General features: G+C 46.6%; 1 protein-coding gene and 1 long non-coding RNA gene across 2 annotated transcripts in view; one reads left to right on the forward strand and one right to left on the reverse strand.

Annotated features, from left to right (window-relative positions):
• Positions 1 to 4143: 4143 nt before the first annotated feature.
• Positions 4144 to 19309, forward strand: part of SERPINE3 (serpin family E member 3) — a 36315-nt gene continuing 21149 nt past the window's right edge. Inside the window, exons 1-5 of the mRNA XM_086712694.1 lie at positions 4144 to 4316; positions 6022 to 6294; positions 11494 to 11727; positions 13520 to 13717; positions 15291 to 15489. Coding sequence (XP_086568820.1) covers positions 4301 to 4316; positions 6022 to 6294; positions 11494 to 11727; positions 13520 to 13717; positions 15291 to 15489 — 920 coding nt within the window. The 5' untranslated portion in view covers positions 4144 to 4300. The remainder of the gene's footprint in view (positions 4317 to 6021; positions 6295 to 11493; positions 11728 to 13519; positions 13718 to 15290; positions 15490 to 19309) is intronic.
• On the reverse strand, positions 10679 to 17735 carry LOC147584792 (uncharacterized). The gene is made up of 4 exons (XR_015253453.1): positions 16659 to 17735; positions 15648 to 15796; positions 15344 to 15546; positions 10679 to 11025 (listed from the first exon to the last, which is right to left on the reverse strand). It is a non-coding gene; the product is annotated as an uncharacterized LOC147584792 (long non-coding RNA).

A 19309-nucleotide genomic window follows, 5' to 3' on the forward strand; every position in this document is an offset into this window, starting at 1 on the left:
AAAGAAAGAAAGAAAGAAAGAAAGAAAGAAAGAAAGAGAAGCTATTCTGCATGTTACTACATTGATGGACACACAACATAATACTTTTGACAAAAGTCATAGAACTACACAACACCAAGGGGAACCTTGAAGTAAATCATGGACTTTAGTTAATAACAGTGTATCAATTGTAACAAATGTATCACACCTATGCAGCAAATTAGTAAGTAGAGAACTGGGGCAGGGGGCAGAAGACAGGAGGGTGGTGTGGAGTGAGAGAAATTGTTTGATGAAGGGCTTGATGGGAACCCTGTACTTTCCACTCAATTTTTCTGGAAACCTAAACCTTCTTTTAAAAATAGTCTTTTGGGATGCCTGAGTGGTTCCTTCAGTTAAGGGTTGGACTCTTGATTTCAGTTCAGGTCATGATCTCTTGATCATGGGATCGAGCCCCATACCCAGCCTCTGTGCTAACAGCACAGAGCCTGCTTGGGATTCTCTCTCCCTCTCTCTCTCTGCCCTTTCCCCACATCTGCACAAGTGAACACACACGTTCGCTCTCTCTCATGAGCACATTCCTGAAAGGAAACAAAATAACAAAAGGGAAACCTTGCATGCACCAGTGTGATGATAGGGCATGAAATAAAGAGAAGGATCAGCTCCAACCTCCACCTCTGAGGTCACAACACTGAATGACTTACTTCTTACAGATTAGATAGAAATGAGCTCGGAATTTACATCCATTGTTCCTTGTTAAAGTTTCCAACCTTTATCCTACAAACCATCCAAAAAGATTCTTTGTCATCGATTCACATCAATTACATGGTGATTCTCAAAGCCCCTTTCTGTGCGAGCATGAATGTGACCTCAGTGGTCCTTTCTTTAGATGAGACTAGAGTTGGGTGCATTATCCAAAGAACCTGATTTTTTTTTTTTTTTTTTTTTTTTTTTTGCGTATCAGGGACCATGCGGGGGGCTTTACAGAAGCTGTCTCATTTAATGTGCAGAGTGAGAGGTGGGTATTATGATGCCATTTTGCAGAATCGATAACTAAAGCTCAGAGGAATTCAGTTATGTGCTGAAGGTATATAGTTAGTATGGAAGCAATTCCTTATTTTTTTTTTAAGTAGGCTCCACACCCAGTGCAGTGCTTGAACTTACAACCTTGAGGTCAAGAGTCACAGGCTATACCCACTGAGCCAGCCAGGCACCCCAGGAAGCACTGACTTGCAACCAGGACTTTGTGCTGTCCACACCACGCCATACTGAAAGGCGTTAGAAGCTGAGAAGGTGCAGTGGTTCATTTTGAGTCCGTGCACTGGGTACCTGTGAAGAACTGGAAGGCTGGGTGTCAGGCATCACCTGTGACAGAGGGAAACCCACTCTGTCTCTTTCCTGGAGGGACAGGCGGGGCCACCTGCCCTGTTTCCCTGGAAGGACTTGCTGGTTTTGTCCCCATCTGTGGCCCCGTGTGCTGGGTTCCCTCGTGTCGCTCCCTGGCTTACTCTAGCAGTGCCCGGGACTCCTCTGTTGTGCCCCCACAACAATTTGGTCACAGTGCCCTCTTTCCACGGCAAACTTCTCAAGGGCAGAGAAAAAATGGGGACTGTCCCTGTACAACCCCAGACAAGCAGCCCACACCACAAAGAGGAGATGTCCTTCTACTATTACGTACTAACGGAACTCAAATGCACCGCTTCTCTCCATCACGTAGTCGGTAGACCTCTGGGTTCGAAGGCAATTTGTTTATACCGGTAAGAAGTCAGGCTGGGAAAAATTAAAAATGATAATTAAAGGCACTGCACGTCACAGCAGTCTCTCTACATGTGATTCACCATAGCATTCCTGGTGAATGTGGGAGGACTGCGCACACGTGATGAGCCAACAGTCTGGGCTGGGCACCAAATGTCCTCGAACCCCACAGCCAAGGGGGATTTCAAGCATCCCGGGGTTCCTGACAGACACCAAGACGGTGGCAAAGAGCGTGAGCCTTGGAGTCAAGTGTTCCTGCTTCAAACCCAGCTTGGCCTCTAACTGTGGGATCTTAGGCAACCACCTTAAGCTCTTTCAGCCTTACTGTTGTTATCTGCCAAATGGGGCTAACAATACATTCCTCGTAGGATCGCTGTGAGGACTCAGTGTAACTGTAAATGCAAAGTATATAACAGAGTATCTGGAATGCGATCTCAACAGTGTCCACTATTTTTGTTGTTATAATAGTGTATAGATATCTCCAAGGACGGAGGCCTCCTTAGCAGTAACACCAACGTCCCTACAAGGTAGAAAGGAGCGTGATTACCACAGAAATGGGCAGGAAACACAGTGGCTTACCCAGGGTCGCGGCTGAGTACACAAAAGAAAAATCGGTTGCAGTTCATCTTTCTTTCGTGTTGAAATGTTTAACCCATACAGGAAATATTTCTTGTGTGCTGAGTTACCCTAGCATTTTTCCTTGAGAGCGTTTTTATTTTTATTTTTATTATTTTTGGTTTTTTTAATGTTTAGTTTTGAGAGAGAGAGAGAGAGAGAGAGAGAGAGGGAAGAGGAGAGGCAGAGAGAGAGGCAGAAACAGAATCTGAAGCAGGCTCCAGGCTCTGAGCTGTCAGCACAGAGCCTGATGCGGGGCTTGAACCCACAGACCGCAAGATCATGACCTGAGCTGAAGTTGAATGCTCAACCGACTAAGCCGACAGGCCCCTCTTGAAAGCGTTTTTAAAAAGCAATTTAGAATAATATATTCTTAGACTTAGGAGGGCAATGTTGATAGAAGTCATGTAGCCCGACCTTTTTCCAATTTGGGAAATCTTTTTATAAGCATCCCCCTAACCCCACCACTGGCAAAAAGTGAATCAGCTTATGCTCAGATAACAGCCCTGGGGAACTCACAGCGTTGGGAGACAGCCCTTGTTAAGTTACCACCATTGTCCTTATGATCAGCTTTCTTCTGAACACTGTCAGCGTCGACATCAAAAGCCTGCACTCAGTGGGACAAGCCTCTGGGTCTCGTGAGAGCTGAGCCCAGGTTGCTGGTTCTGTTCTTCATCCACAGGACCTAGCACAGGGCCTTGGAACCTAGCAGGCAAGTGAGAGGTTATTTGTTGGATGGATGGATGGATGGATGGATGGATGGATGGAAGAAAGGAAGGAATGCCCTCTCTGGGTGCTATAGAATGAGATCTATATACTTATTCCATTATCGTGCTATGGCTTAGAATCCAAAACATGCAACAATGCACTTTATCTAAATTAAGGATCTGGGGAGATGTGAAGTAAAACAATTATAGAACTGTAACTATTCTAAAACTGAAAAACTATCCCAGGCCCCAGGGTCAGAAATAAACCCTGCTTTAAAGCAAATTGCCCACTGATAATGGCGGTATGAGTAGCAGTCAGACAAAAAAAAAAAAAAAAAAATTTAACAAGCCTCATTCCATTTCAAACATTAACACTAACACATGCCTAAGAGATAATTACTAAGAATTGCATTCATTTCGAAATGTCATTTTCTTTTCTTTAACTTGTAACAACCTATAGCCTATCCTCTATTTTGAACTTAATACAATGCCTAAGACCTTAATAGAAATGTATGGAATTCTGAATTGGTCACAAGGACAGACTTTTGACAGAATCTGCTTATACTTGCTGCAAACGTGCACTTGCTCATGGACAACATAGTCTCTTTCTCAAATTAAGTCGTCGGATTTATTAAGTATTGTCTGTAAGAACAAGACTGTTAACAGTGCCCGTATTACGCATAAACGAGTGCATGCACTTTTATTAACAATAAATAAGACAAGTTTCAATTTTATTAGGCCATATCTTGCATCGTTTCTTTTCTCTTCTGCAGAATTTCATTTGCTACACGTGTCCAGTGCCCAATGACTGATTTATTGTTTTCTCCACAGGAGGAGGGGAGAAGCATTAGGTACCTGGCACCCAGCAAACCCCGGGACGGCAGAGTTATCAGTGGAATTCCTCAAAGTGACAAAGGGCTAGATGAGGGGTTCCTTGCTGGTACAACCAGGTCACAAGCCTAAGAAGGCTTGACGGGTGTGGCTGGCTCCCTCCCCAGGGCCTGCTCTGTTTCCGATCTGGGCTTTGCTGGCCGGGGCAGTGCTTCTCCTGGCTCTCTGCAGGACCTCAGGCTCCAGGAATTTGGACCGAGTGGTAGAGACATCGCCGGCAGAGACGGCAGTTGCCAGCTTCCTCCCTGCGCTGTCTTGTGATTCAAAGCAGACTCTGCTCCACTTTTTAAAAAGGGGAGCACGTTAATGCTGGAGACCCACAAGAACAGGATCAAGCAAGGAGACACAACAGTCTGATGCAAGAGTCCGTGAGTAAGCATGGTGAACCATGGCGGGCAGGGATGTGGTCATGGGGAGCCCAGGAGCACAAGGGGTTGACTGCAGAGTGTCCTTGTGGGAGGTTATAGGAGCTGCAAGAACACTGGCACTGGGTCATTTCACAAATGACCCTGGGCTGGGACCTGCCACCTCCCAACACATACGCAGAAAGACACCCCCCACACACACACATATCCCACCCCTATGGTACTAAGCCATCCAAACACTATATGTGGGCTTGGCTGCAGGAAAAGTTAGTGAAGACAGGATGTTTTTCCACCTTGAACCTTTATCTGAAGTAAACACCATTGAGCCCAATGGCCTTATTTGCAAACGTATAGGAAGTGACTCCGGACGAGGCTTCTCTTGCGCCAATCCTGTCTGATACCAAAGTTAGACAACTTAGCAAAACCTGCTGCAGGCTGTACGTGTGGCATAGTCATTGAAAACACCTTGAACTTTCTCTTCGTTGCATTAATTTCCAGCTAATGCTCTGCTTCTTGGAGAGGTGCCTTTCCTTGGTAGGAGTGATATTGGTATAACTCCGCTCTCCATGAAAGTGCTCTTATTTTATGAGAATAGTTCACATCACAAGCATGTGATATTATAGGTATAATTACCTCGTGTATCAATACCTTCATGTGCATTTCTAGCCTTGGTGTTTTATATACCACTCATGGAAGACCAGGGCTTGAGTCATGTGCTTTCCCCACGTGTTTTCTTTTCCTTTTCTTTTTTTTTTTTAATATGGTGAATCAACAACTCCATCACAAGTGCACTCCTTAATCCCCATCTCCAATTTAACCCATCCCCCCACCCATCTCCCCTCTGGTAACCCTCAGTTCTCTATAGTTAAGATGCTGTTTCTTGGTTTGCCTCTCTCTCTCTCTCTCTCTCTCTCTCTCTGTTTTCCTTTGTTTGTTTGTTTGTTTCATGAATTCCACAAAGGAGTGAAATCATATGGTATTTGTCTTTCTCTGACTTATTTCACATAGCATAATACTTTCTAGCTCCATCCACGTCATTGCAAATGGCAAGATTGCATTCTTTTTGATGGCTGAATCACATTCCATTGTGTGGTATTTATGTGTACGTGTGTGTGTGTTTGTATCTGTCACATCTTCTTTATCCATTCATCAATTGATGGACACTTGCCCAGGTGTTTTCTTCAATGGTTCCCTGAGTGCCCTAAACCTCATCCTCTCTGTATTTGAAAGACAGTGACAGCCACCTTGGAAAACTGTTGTAATGATTAACTGAGAAAACACAAAGTCCTTTGTAACATACTGTATATTTTTTTATTTTTGTTGATGATCATTATACATAATAGGTATGGCACAGCTACAAGCTGGCTAAATGCCACGAAATATGAGTCAAGTGTACTTCTTACATGTCTTCTCCAACTCAATGGTTTGCTTCTGACCAGACCAGGACCTTGCCCAAGGTCATATATTTAGTAAGTGACGACAAAGCCTCAGCTCACAGTGTAGCCTCCCGGCCCATATTTCTAATGCGGACACAACAGGATGCAGTGGGGGGGGGGGGGGGGGGGGGGGCGGGTGGGCCGGGGTTGGTAGGCAGGGAGGGAGGGGGTGCTGCGGGCACACCTCCCTCGGCCATCGCCAGTCCTGAACACAGACCAGTTCTCTGCGGGGTGGGACTTTCTGCCTCACCCTGGTCTCTTCCGTCTACACTGCAGGAAGATTCCCTGCCTCCATGCAGCCGGCCCTGTTCACGCTCTTCCTGCTTCACACCTGGCTCCGTGGAGGACAGGGCGACCTCCGTGAGGACCTGACCTTGCTGAAGACCGAGCTTGCGCTTCGCCTCTACCAGGGTGCAGCGGCCCCTAGAAATGAAACCAACGTTGTCATTTCTCCTGCTGGCGTGTCCCTTGCTCTGGAAATCCTGCAGTTTGGAGCCCAAGGGAACACCGGCCGGCAGCTGGCCGAGGCCCTGGGTTACACCGTCCATGGTAAGAGGGCTGCTCGTGCCCCTGTTTGCTCTGCTGCTCCCACTCAGGCTGCCTCAGGAGGTGGGGTGTTCCCGAATCCAGTGGCTGGTGCTGGATGACCACCAGTGGAGAAGGGTGACCGCCTGGCAAGAATGCAGCAGACGGCATTCGGACTTCGCACTGTAGTCCCCATGATGATCTTTGAGTTTCTCTTCTAAACTTAGGTTCCATGCCAATTTTTCTTATATATATTTTTAATGTTTTTATTTATTTTTGAGAGAGAGACAGACAGAGCGCAAGTGGGGGGAGGGGCAGAGAGAGGGAGACATAGAATCCGTAGCAGGCTCCAGGCTCTGAGCCCAACACAGGGCTCGAACTCATGGAGCGTAAGATCATGATCTGAACCAAAGTTGGACGTTTAACCGACTGAGCCATCCAGGGGCCCCTCCATGGCAGTTTTTCCAATTTCATGTCACAAGCCCTTCTGCAGTGCCTACCAGGTGCCAGGAAATGTCCGAAGCACCTTCCAAGTAGTAATTTAATTGTTACGACAACAAAATTGCCATTATGTCTTCTGATGCTCAGAGAAACCACATACAATTGCTAGCCCTGGATATGTGATGGAATTATATCATCATCCCTATTTTATTTTTTTAAGTTTATTTATTTTGACAGAGAGACATAGAGAGCAAGCAGGGGAGGGGCAGAGAGAGAGGGAGAGAGAATCTCAAGCAGGCTCCACACTGTCAGCGAGGAGCCCGACACGGGGCTCAAACCCACAGACTGTGAAATCATGACCTGAGCTGAAACCAAGAGTCAGATGCTTAACCAACTGAACCACCCAGGCTCTCCCATCCCTATTTTATAGATGAGCCAATAGGCACAGAGAGTTTACACGACTTGCCCAAGGTCACATAGCTAGTAAGTTGCAGATTTGGGACTCAAGCTCAGGTTGAGGTCAGCCAGGTTGAGGTCAACCTAGCTTGCACTCAGGGCGTCCGGCTCAAAACCTGGCCTCGGAACCAACCTACCAACTCCATGCGAACACACACACTCACGCACATCGCTTTTCCTTCTCTATCTTAGAATAAGATACCAATAAAAGAGGATGGGCATTAGCCTTGTATAAATCAATATGTTTTAGGAAATCCAAGAACGAATACCAACACAGTGCTGGTGAGAACTTCCTTTGAGCTAGAAGCTCGGGGTGGCAGGTAAAGGTTAATGCTGAAGACGCCAGGTCACAAGGCACCAGTCATGCGTCCAGTTCCCCACGCCCCATCCACATCCCGTCCCCTGCCCAAACAACTCTCGTGACCCTGCTGGCCGGCTTGATTTTTCTCAGCAAGAATATCACAGAAATGCATATATCCCTGGTCTTCTTCTTCAGCCACATGAGATCGGCTGCAGTGCTGATTCAAGAACTCAGTTCTTGAATGATGTGGTTCAAGAACTCAGCATCCAGACAGATAAGGAAAGCTCTGAACGCGAGCAGGTCAGTCTCACAGGAACGATGCACACAGAAAGACACCCTCGTGCAGTGCAGCAAGTGTATTTATGTGACATAAATTAGCACAGGGCAGGGAATGATTTATTCCACTGGCTGAACAGAAAGACGCCCCGGAAGACATGCCATCTGAGCCGGGTCATGAAGAACAAATAGGCGTGTGAAAGAGAGACAGGCGTTTCTGCCTTAAAAGAGAGACTCACAAAAGTCACAACTGGGGGGAAAGTGAGAAATGCAAGTGTGGCTATCCTCCAGAGAAAGGGAACCGATTCCAGTTGATTCTTTGTTGTCAGGTATAGTCAGGGTCCCTGGCTAACCGAATATGATGATTAACAGGGTTTCCATGGACCCCATTCGAGAATTACCAAATGTGAGGAATGCTTAGCAGTCAAACTCTGTGGAACATGATCCCACCATTTTTCTTACTCATAAACTGCTTTGTTATCTTATAGAACCGTGGTTCATTATTATGAACAGGGATGTGCAACTTCCAGAGTTCCAGTTAAGAGAGTACCCCCGTAGTCTGGTTTGACCCAACATAGCTCAGAGAATCATGTGCACTGTTTAAAACAACCCAGCAGTGCCCGCTACCTGCCTAGGTCCAGCCTTCCTTTCAAAAGTCAATACAGACCAGTAAAATGTATAAAAAGCAGGATCCAAAGCAACGCCAGGGTCTTGAGGCATCTTTCCGGTTTAATCAACAGGAAGACCTATCCACATCTGCAGTGGGACACATCAGCACTGTCTTGTTCTCCCTGTGTTTCCAGCCAATACGTGACAACCAGGAGCTTTGCTAGGGTTCCCACCTGCGGGTCAGACAGGCACAGCATGAGACTCAGAACAGACCCCAGGGGTATCTATAAGGATCACCGCACAAGACATAATTTCCTGATGTTCCAAGTTCTAAGGAGTTCTGGTGCTTTCCTAGGTAAATTGATGAGGAACACTTTAAGCTTTCCAACTTTCTTTTTTTTTTTAAATTTTTTTTTTTCAACGTTTATTTATTTTTGGGACAGCGAGAGACAGAGCATGAACGGGGGAGGGGCAGAGAGAGAGGGAGACACAGAATCGGAAACAGGCTCCAGGCTCTGAGCCATCAGCCCAGAGCCTGACGCGGGGCTCGAACTCACGGACCGCAAGATCGTGACCTGGCTGAAGCCGGACGCTTAACCGACTGCGCCACCCAGGCGCCCCAAGCTTTCCAACTTTCTATTAAGCATAAGAATAATGCTAGGAACAGAGGCCTCAGAAATGAAGGTAGCCTGGTTCTTGGGGAAGAGTTCTGTTTGATGATAATATGAATTTCACTTTTACGGTTATTATGGCATTTTATCCTCATAGAAACCACATACATTAATTAATAACCCCAATTTTACAAATGAGACAAGAGGCTAACAGTTTGGCAAGACTCTGCAGGTGGAAGAGACAGGAGTCAGGTCCCAGATTCTCTGACCCCAAATCCCATGTTCTTTCCAAAATTCCTTCATCCTACTCTAAGTCACTGAGCAGAAGCATAAAGGTATAAGGACATTGTCTTTTCTATTTTTCATCAGAGATATCCTCATTATTCCCGCAGCTCAACCAAACCCTCTGACATCATCCTCAACTTAGGCCTCTTGTAATTCTCAGGCAAGTAAAACATTAGCGTCGCTGTTTGTAGTTTGAGAATTTTATAGTCATGAACTTTACAAAGTCAGATTCAGTGTCACGTTCAGGAAGCTCAGTTCAACACATTGATTCAAAAGGAAGGCGCTCTCCACACTGGGCTCACAAATGAGTTAGAAGGCTCAGCCGCAGCAAGAGAAATTCATGAGAAAACATCATGTCTTCTTCTAGCACTTTCCTCCCACTCTGTGCGCATCCCAGGGACCTTCTCCTCAACCTTCCACACCGCCCTCATCACAGTGCTGATGGAGTGCAGCACCCAAGGGTTTTCTTCTTTCTGCTTCCTTTCTTCCCAGACCCTTGTAAGATCTACCTGACCAGCCCTCCAGCAAGAAAGACGCTCTCTGGCGGGGCAGGGAGAGGAATTAAGCCAGCGGTGACAGGTTCCTCTTTCCAAGGCTGCTGGGGAGGAACAGTCTGTAGCCTGTCATCCCTCAAAGAACAGCTGGTCCCCTGGCCCAGATTGGGTGAGAGGGCAGAAGGGAGGTCACGCTACACTATGGACCGGTGAAATATCTCACTTCGTTCCTGCAAGATGGTCAACATTTTACAGAGACATGATTCTATAAATACATATGACCTTCCTCAGTAGAGGAAAACCTGACAAGAAGTATTATTTTCATCCATTTCTTTGCTCATTAAAATAAAAGCAAAGGAGTCAGGCTGCAAATCATGAGATATACAACCCGAGTCTGTTTTTTACAGTCGTGGATTCTAAGAAGCAGCTTTGGTAGTGAAAGTTTTCTGGGCAAGTGAAATCTGTCCACAGCTGTGGGCTGCAGCCCGGTGGCTGGGCGCCCCGGCCAGGGTGTATTGGGGGCATCTGTGCCCCTTCAGAGAAGTTTTGCCAGGCAACTTGGGGCTCTGCTGCTGTCCCCTGAGCGGGCCTCTGAGACATGAAGGGTGTTGGAGTGGATGGGCCCCAAGCCAGGTCAGAGATCCATTCCAACAGGTGCCCTGGGCGAGGGACAGGACAGTGCAGGAAGAAGGGACAAAGTGTGGGGGTAGATTTGTGGATAACCACAGAGCTGTGCCTAAGAGGAAGGAGAGGCAAGGGGGAGCAGGGAAGGGCCATGTTCCAGAGGCAGCCTGCACAGGAAGGGGACCTGACTGCTGGAAATGCCCGGCTTCCATGTGTCAGGAGAAAGAAGCTTGGGATGCTCAGCTGTGCCCTGACTCACCAGTGGGCGAGAGGCCCTGCTCCAGCTCCAGATTTCCTCCTAGGGGAGAATAAAAGCCACAGATCGTAAATACTATCTTGAAAAAGAAGTCCACTATTGATTATGGAGAGAAGGAAGAAATCTCCTGTGTAAGTAGTAAATGTAAGTCCAGCCAACCCCTGCCCCAAGAAGGTGGAAACTATTGACTCTCTCAGATGCTTATTATTTCCTCAACATTCTTCTAGGTTCTTGGTGACATTAATAGCACAAGCTGTCCGCTGGGTCTCAGGGAGCAGGGGGATGGGAGGCGCTCTTACCTTTCCTCTGTGTTCCTCGAATCGATAGCATAGTTCTGAAAAAGGCCACATCTGAATGTCCCTCAGGCTTATGACATGCAGTTGTGGGAACGGATCTAAGGCCCTGAACAAGATACAGTGACAATTGGTCTGTCACTGTTATTTATGACATTCCCCATAAATCGATTGACTTCTTAAATATTTGAAGCCCCCTCACCCGGCACACCAGACCCGCAGTTTTGCCAGCTCTCTGTATTCTAGTGCCCTCAACATCTCTGTCTCAAGAAGTTAAGGAGGAATAGCCTCTGGGATATTGGTGGTATTTTTCTATTTGACTTCATCACAGCCTGATTTCTTTCTGATCTTGCATGGCTTCTTCCCCCCACCTCTCAGCTCTTAATCTATGATTCGGGATAATTCCTGAGCAATTGAGTTCTGATTTATCCAAATTGGCTGTAACTGGTAGATGAGCCTTGTGAAACAAGAGTGGTACCTGCCGGGGCCCCATTTCAGTGCAATGTGCAAAGAGAGACAGGGCGAACTCCTTACTTACGCTCACCGCTGTCAATTTATCCCAACACCTTTTTCACAGACCAGAGGGTGAAACAGTTCTTACACACTGTTTACGCCACCCTGCCCAACTCCGGACGAGGCACTAAAATGGAGCTGGCCTGCACTCTTTTCGTGCAAGCAGGAACGCCCCTCTCCCCCTGCTTTGTGGAACAGATCTCCCAGTGGGCCAACAGCAGCCTGGAGCCAGCCAACCTCAGGGAACCCAAGAGCACCAGCATCGGGGTCAACGAATGGGCCTCCAGGCAGATGGCAGGTAAAAGAAACCATCCAGTTTAGTGAGGCTGATTTCAGAGCGCTATAAACACAGATACCAAGCATTGCTGGTCAGAAGCCACATGGGTGGAGACTCAGGCCACCCTCGATTGCAACAGAAGTCTGTCTTCTTGGGAGACCCTACCCTTAAGTGCGGTGCTCTATGAAGCAAGCAAAGCTGAACTTTGGCCCCCTCTGCCCATCCCCCACCCACCCACACAGCAGGGGGCTCTTCAGAGCCTCCCACCTCCAGGGGAGCCCTGAAGGCTTTGTTCTGTGCACCTGTTCCCCTCAGGGGAATCCCCCCCACCGAGCTCTGCTGTCACCTACAATTAACACCCTGCGACAGCAAAATGCAGTGGGAGCCAGAAAACTTCTTGGAATTTAGCTTCAGGAAATGATTCAAGGGAAGAAAAAGTTATATATAATAAGATGCTTAGCCCAGGGTTAGGGTTACCGAAGAAAAAGACTTAGAAATAACTTAACCCCCCAGCCATTAGGAATGATCCCATTAATTACAATTAATTACAGCTCCCGCATATCATGTAGTTGTAATTATTAAAGGTGGTGAAAATCTATTACACTCACTGGGGTTCCATTTATTGACTTATAGCGTTTTTCCTAAGTGCTCTGTGTTCATTATATCTGTTCACCCTCACAGTTGTCCTAGGAGATAGGTGCTGTTACTAGTGACTTGTTCACAGATAGAGGAACTGAGGCACGGAGAGCTACGCCTGCTGCCCGGGGCCCAGGATCCCTTAGAGCCAGGATCCTAAGTCAGCCGGTCTGCCTCTGGCATCCCTGAACATTACAAAGGCTACACAGAAACAGGGAGAATGTTTAAGACCCAGTGTTGTTTAAAACACAGAATAGAAGGTGATGTGTACTTTATGACTGAACTGAGAACAACATGTGGGTGGCCAAGGAGCACAGAGCTGCAGCGCAAATATGAAGATGTTCATTGATAGCTCAGTTGTCTCCAGCGTTTCATAATGTCTTCCCAGTTTACTTAAAAAATGTTTAATTCCCTGTCTCGGCTCTTTGTGCTGCTGGGGTAGGGGCGTGGGGAGGGGGGGCGGTTAGGCAAAGCCACACAGTTAGCTGCCGTCAACCCTCTGGGGTGAGTGTCCTCCACAGAAGAGGGGCAGCCAGGAAGAGCCTGAAGCTCTGGGGCCAGGCTGCTTGGGTTCAAACCCAAGGTTTCTGTCTTGAGCAGCCGGGCGGATGGTGGCTTTGCCACTCACAAGTGTGTGACCTGGGACAGCTTCTCCAAGCCTTGGTGCCCCAATCTGTAAAATTAGGAATAACAACAGAACTGGTCAGAGGAGTCAGTGAGGGTTTGTTCAAGCATTTAGAACAGAGCCTGGCACAATGTGTGTTTTTATTAATAAAGGGCTGGGGCAGTAGTCAGCCTGCCCTCTTCTCTCTGGTAATGCGTGGAATCTCAAGAGCATGCCCTGGATGTTGCTGTCTAAGCAAAGGCTCGGTCAGGGATGAGGCCCAGCAGCTGGGGTAGCGGGATTTGCAGGAAGGGTGGGAGGGACACAGCGCAGTGGCCCCCACCACAGCGCCCTGTGCCTCCCAGGAGTCCACCTGAGCAGTGCGTGTCTAACAGCCCTAGGAAATAGCCGCTTCAGACAACCTGCTCAGAAAAGGATAAAAGCACGGTCTTCAACGACAGCTAGTTATAGACACCACGGTTCTGCAGGTGCAAACCCACCCTCGGGGATGCCCCAGCACCCTCCAGGGCAGGTGCACGGGTCTCAGCCGCACGATGGCTCTCCTGCTTGCAGGTGACAACCCGGGTGGCCTGACATGGGAGCGCGGTGGCGGTGCATTTCCCCAGCTGGCACTTGTGAGCACCATGTCCTTCCAGAGCACTTGGCGGCAGAGATTCTCCTCCAGGGACACTCAGCTCCTGCCTTTCACCTGTGCCCCGGGCCTCGTCCTCCAAGTCCCCATGATGTACCAAATGGCCGAGGTCAACTACGGTGAGCTCCTTCCCACCTGTGGGCCCTCTTAAGTGACGGGAACAAGGGAACAATGTGGGCGGAGAGAGGGGGGCCACGTCTGCTCTAGAAGGACCCGCGGAGTGTCTCAGCCTTCCCTCTGCAGTGAGATGTGTGTGCAGTAAGGAGAGCCCCAGGGGCCCGAGGACCCAGAGAGGAGGGTGAGGAAGCAGAGGGGGAAGAGAAATCCAATCTCACGCTTGACATTTCCCTCTGCACCTAGTAAGAGGTGTTAGTGTAAAACCAAAACTGTTTGAATGGAACCACCCCACCCTCGGCAGGCAACCGCATAAAATGAATAGCCACTTGGTGCTAAGAAAGGGCAAAAGATGGAGAGTTCAGTTTAGATGGCTCTCGAGAGGGCGCCCACGCGGGCTTGACATTGTCCTTCTGCCTTGCCTGGATGGTTGCTCATCCCGGCCCCTTGAGGGTGCAGGTGCCCTGAGTGCGGGCCAGCGAGCACCAGGGGAGAGGGGGCCCAGCCCCGAAGGCTGGCTCCAGGTGTGGACACTGCCGTGGGGCCCCCACAAGGCAAGGGGAGAAGGGACCCGGCCACCTGTCCCCACACACCTCTCTCACAGCCCTTGTTTGCAGGCTCAGCCTTTCCAGCTGTGGGATTAATTCTGTTCTCATGCAGGGAAAAGTCGCTGAGACTTAAAACAGTGTTTCGGGAACTCTGGCACTTAGAAAACTCACAACCTTCCTGCTTCAATTTCATGCAGGACATGTTGTGAGTGCTTTTATTCGTTTGTTTATCCTGCCAGTAACTATTAACTGAGGTCAAGTAAGGGGAGCATAGAGGAAGGTCAATTGGATATGTAAATATATATTTATGACTATTATAGTTCTTGTGCCTAATGTTTTCCTGTCGCTGCTATGACTCATGCTGGTTGATCTGTCAGCTGCGTAACACTTCCCAATTTTATATGATATCTGGGTTCAGAGCTTTTGTTGAAAGAAAGATCTGGCTCAAAGAGCCTGGGTCCCCACATGGTCACAAAAGGCCAGGATTGGAATGGCTTCCCCTTTAAGACAGTAGATGGCTCTCCCACGTGCCATCATCCCCACTGTGTCCAGCCGATGCAAGCCCTGTGAAGGTATCATTAGAAATTCTAGGTCCTGGGGCGCCTGGGTGGCTCAGTCTGTAAAGCGGCCGACTTCGGCTCAGGTCATGATCTCGCGGTCCGTGAGTTCGAGCCCCGCGTCGGGCTCTGTGCTGACAGCTCAGAGCCTGGAGCCTGTTTCGGATTCTGTGTCTCCCTCTCTCTCTGACCCTCCCCCATTCATGCTCTGTCTCTCTCTGTCTCAAAAATAAATAAACGTTAAAAAAAAAAAAGAGTTTAAAAAAAAAAAAAAAGAAATTCTAGGTCCTAAGATCAGAAAAGGTGACTAACAGTCTTTGGCCTCGAACTGCTTCCTGAAGGTGAGGTAGACAGCCTGTTAATAAAACGTACGGTTCCCAGTTCTGTGAGCTGGCCCTTCCCAGGGTCTGGCACTGTTTAGTTCCCTGTCTCCTGGGACAGAACTAATAATGCCCCATCCACTGAACCCCCAGGCCAGTTCCAGGACCCTGCAGGCCATCAGGTGGGGGTGCTGGAGCTGCCTTACCTGGGAAACACAGTGAGTCTGCTCTTGGTTCTGCCGCGTGACAAAGACACCCCGCTGAGCCACGTTGAGCCACACCTCACAGCCAGCATCATCCACATCTGGACCTCCAGCCTCAGGCGGGCCAGAATGGACGTGTTCCTGCCCAGGTAAGTGGCTGCGTCATCCTTCCGGGGTGCTCTGCGGCCTAATCCTGTTGGCCAGGCCTGGATCAGAGAACCCAGGTGGTCGGACTCTGGGGTCTGTCCTTAACCACTGGGCCAACTTGTCTAATGTGCCCTGAGAGGTTAGGCCAAGGGGGAGTTACCCTAGAGTGTGGGTCCAGGTCAGAGTCTCTGCTGACTAGTTCATGATGCAGACGGAACAGAGTTAATTTCCTGGGTCTTCTCAAGAGAAGATATTCTGTGTTCACTGGGCCAGACTGCAGGCTCCAGGCCTCATGCCACAACCAGTTCTCTGAACAGGGAAAGAAAAGCCATGAAGTTACCTTGGAGGAATGTGCCCCAAATCTTATCACATCCTAAGAGTATACAACTGTCATTTTTCCAAAACCAAAGAGGCAAGGTAGTTTATGTAATTGAGCAAATAACCAAGATAATTCTGACTGGAAGGCAAATTAAAGCATAAAAATTCAAGACTTTTAGTCTCTATGCTGAAGGTTCTCATTCTTTGTAAATAGACGTGAGCCATTCTTTGAGAAAATCCAATAGGTGCAAATGCAAATTGTCAAAAAGTTAAATGATGGTTCTAGATTTTGCTTTTCCAAAGCAAAACCTACTTGCAAAACTCATTACTTTACAAAGAATTCCTTTTTGAACTTCTTTAAGTGACAAGCTTCTCTGGCACATTTGAAACCAGAGTAAACCTGTAATTAATTTGTAGACCAGCATTAAGTGAGAAATGTTATCCCAGGGCTCAGTATGTGGATTCTTCATGCTCCTTCCTGCTGGCTGCCACCACCTGCTCTGTTGACCAGGCCCTCAGCAGCACTGAGCCAGAGGCCTTGGCAGAGCTCTTTTGAGCAGTTAAAAATAAGTCCAGACACTGAAATAAAAACACACAAGGAGAGACCCAGTGAGTTAAGGGCCAAGGTCTAGAGTGGGATCTGGCATAACCAGAAGGTGAGCGTAACTCTATGATAAAGTTTATGTCTCTCCAAACCAAATGCTTGGACCTCAAATGAAGGCACAAAGACAAGAAATTTCAACAGATCTCTCTGGCATGGAAAAGAAGCAACCTTCATCTTTCTGTCATATTTGAGAGAAGCTCAGCGAAGGAAGAGAAGCTTTCAATGTCAAAAGTAGGGAGACAGTGCGACCTGGTGCAGGAAATTTGTCGGAATCTTTTCAGAATTAGGAGACAGATGGCTGGCCTCATCCTGGAGCAGCTGCTGTAAGGAAGAGTCCCCAGGAAAGTGCCCAGCTCGTTTGCGAGTCCTCCGCTGTCTCTGATGCCACCTGTAGAGCTCGCAGCGTTGAGGAATGATGCCGAAAGACCCAGAAGACGGGGATGGGATGGGAAGGCCAAGATCATAGTAACACAGCATCAGTTAACACTTGTTAAAAAAATGTTTGGTTACCATAATTTATCTCCCTAATGCTATCAAGCCTGACATCCAAGAAGGATAGAAGGTATTAGGAAAATGAGGCTGTTTCACAAAGCCAAACTCACCAAGCAAAGAAACCAGCTTCAAAATCCTTTAAGGAATAAATAGAGAAAGAATTTCAACTATCTTGGGTCTAAATCTGGGTACATAACTTTGGACCGTGGTCGACCAGGTCAACTTTTGGGCAAGAATTTACCTCTAGTTCTGCAAATCATTCATTCCTCATTTAATATGATCTGCTTTATAGTTACCCTGCATTTTTCATTTAGCAAGAGCAAACACTTTTGCACACTGTGGGTAGCGGTGCAAATATCGTGTGGCGGTGAGGTGAGCCTTAGGATTAAGCTTCACCAACGGTGTATCCATAGATTCTGGATGAATTATGATATCTAGCTTCTGAGGTAATATTTTATTTATGAAGAAGTGAAATAAAATGTATGGGGACAATTAGTCTTCATTAGGGACCTTAGCATACCAAAAGAATAATCAAGAAAGCCAACAATGAGTGTTAACAAGCGTCATTTATATCCATAATAATGTAATGCCTCACAAGAAAGACTAATAATGTCAAATATATATTTGTTTAATGAATAAAATGCTTGGTTATTAGATCAACATAGTAGGATGCTAAGCATGAGCATTTTTTTCTCATAATAGAAGTGATGTATTTTTTTATTGAAGTATAACTAATGTATAGTGTTATATTAGTTTCGGGTGTACAGTATAACAAATCAGCAATTCTCTACATTTACTCAGTGCTCATTGTAAGTGTACTTTTAATCCCCTTTATCTATTTCACCCATCCCCCCCCCCCCTTCCCCTCTGGCAACTGCCAGCGTGTTCTCTGTACTTCAGAGTCTGGTTTTTGTGTGTGTCTCTTTTTCTCCTTGTTTGTTTGTTTATAAATATCTTAAAAATCCATCAGATCTCATATATTCAGAAGTTTTGGGCTTCCTTTCCAAGAGCTACTGATCATCGTCATGTGTGGATTGTGCTTTTCTATGGGTATTTTCTTTTTTTTTTAAATGAAGGTACAATTCACATAACCATAAAATTGTTTTAAAGTGTACAGTTCAGAGGTTTTTAGTATATTGGCAAAGTTGTGCAACCATCACGACTATCAAATTCCAGAACATTTTCATCACCTCAAAAAGAAACTCCATACCCATTAGCAGTCACTCCACATTCCTTCTCCTCACTACTCCTAGGCAACCACTAATCTACTTTCTCTCAGTGGATTTGTCTATACTACTCTACCTTTCACATAAATGAAATCATACCGCATGTAGCCCTTCTGTGTCTAGCTGTTCTCACTTAGCACGATGTCATCAAGGTCCGTCCTTATCAGAGTATGTATCAATACTTCATTCTTTTTTATGGCTGAATAATTTTCCATTGTATGAATATACTACATTCTACTTATCCATTAATCAGTTTATAGACATTTAAGAGCCTGGAAACTTTTTGCTTGTTTTCACTTTTTGGGTCCTATAAAATTTTCATGTGCACACTTTTTTATGATATATATTTTCAATGATCTTGGTTATATACCTAGGAATGAAAATCCTGGGTCATGTGTTAACTCTACACTTTACATTTTGAGGACCTACCAGACAGTTTTCCAAGGGGCTGCACCATTTTACATTCCCACCAGCAATCCAAGAGGTTCCAGTTTCTCCATACCCTTGTCAACACTTGTTATTGTCCATTTTTTTTCATAAGTCCCTCTTCATGGTTAATGGTACAGACTTTCAGTTTGGCGCGATGAAAAAGTTCCAGAATGGTGGAAAGATAACAGTGGTGGTTGGACAGCAATGTGGATATTCTTAAGGCCATTGAATTATGCACTTAAAATGGTTATGTTGTGTATATTTTACTATAATCTTGTTTTGAATTGTGGAGTGAAAGAAGGTGGGGAGAAGACAAAGACTGGCTTCCCAAATTTGGGTTAAAAAGTAGCGTTGTTATAAAGCTTACATTTAGGAAGTATATAGTTATTCTTAGTTACATTACCTGGGAAGACATCGCCTCCTCTGCCCTCCAGCAATGCCATCCTCTGTGTTTTGGCTTCTCGGTCAGGCTGGAGGCAAGATGGATGCAACCTATCTGACCCCACAACAGTAGCAACAACCACAGGAGAAGAAAACCCCCATCTTTTTTATTGTAGCCATCCTAGTTGGTGTGAGGTGGTTTCTCATTGTGACTTCCATTTGCATTTCTCTAATGACCGATGACGTCAAGCATATTGTCATGTGCTTGTTGAACATTTACATATCTCTTTTGAAGAAATATCATTTGAATCTTTTCTCCATTTTTAAATAGGTTGTCTTTTTATTGTTGAGTTGTCATGGTGCTTTATATAT

Source organism: Puma concolor, chromosome A1 (genome assembly GCF_028749965.1).
Source record: "Puma concolor isolate L17-30 chromosome A1, mPumCon1.1.hap2, whole genome shotgun sequence".
In the NCBI taxonomy this organism is placed as follows: Eukaryota; Metazoa; Chordata; class Mammalia; order Carnivora; family Felidae; genus Puma; species Puma concolor.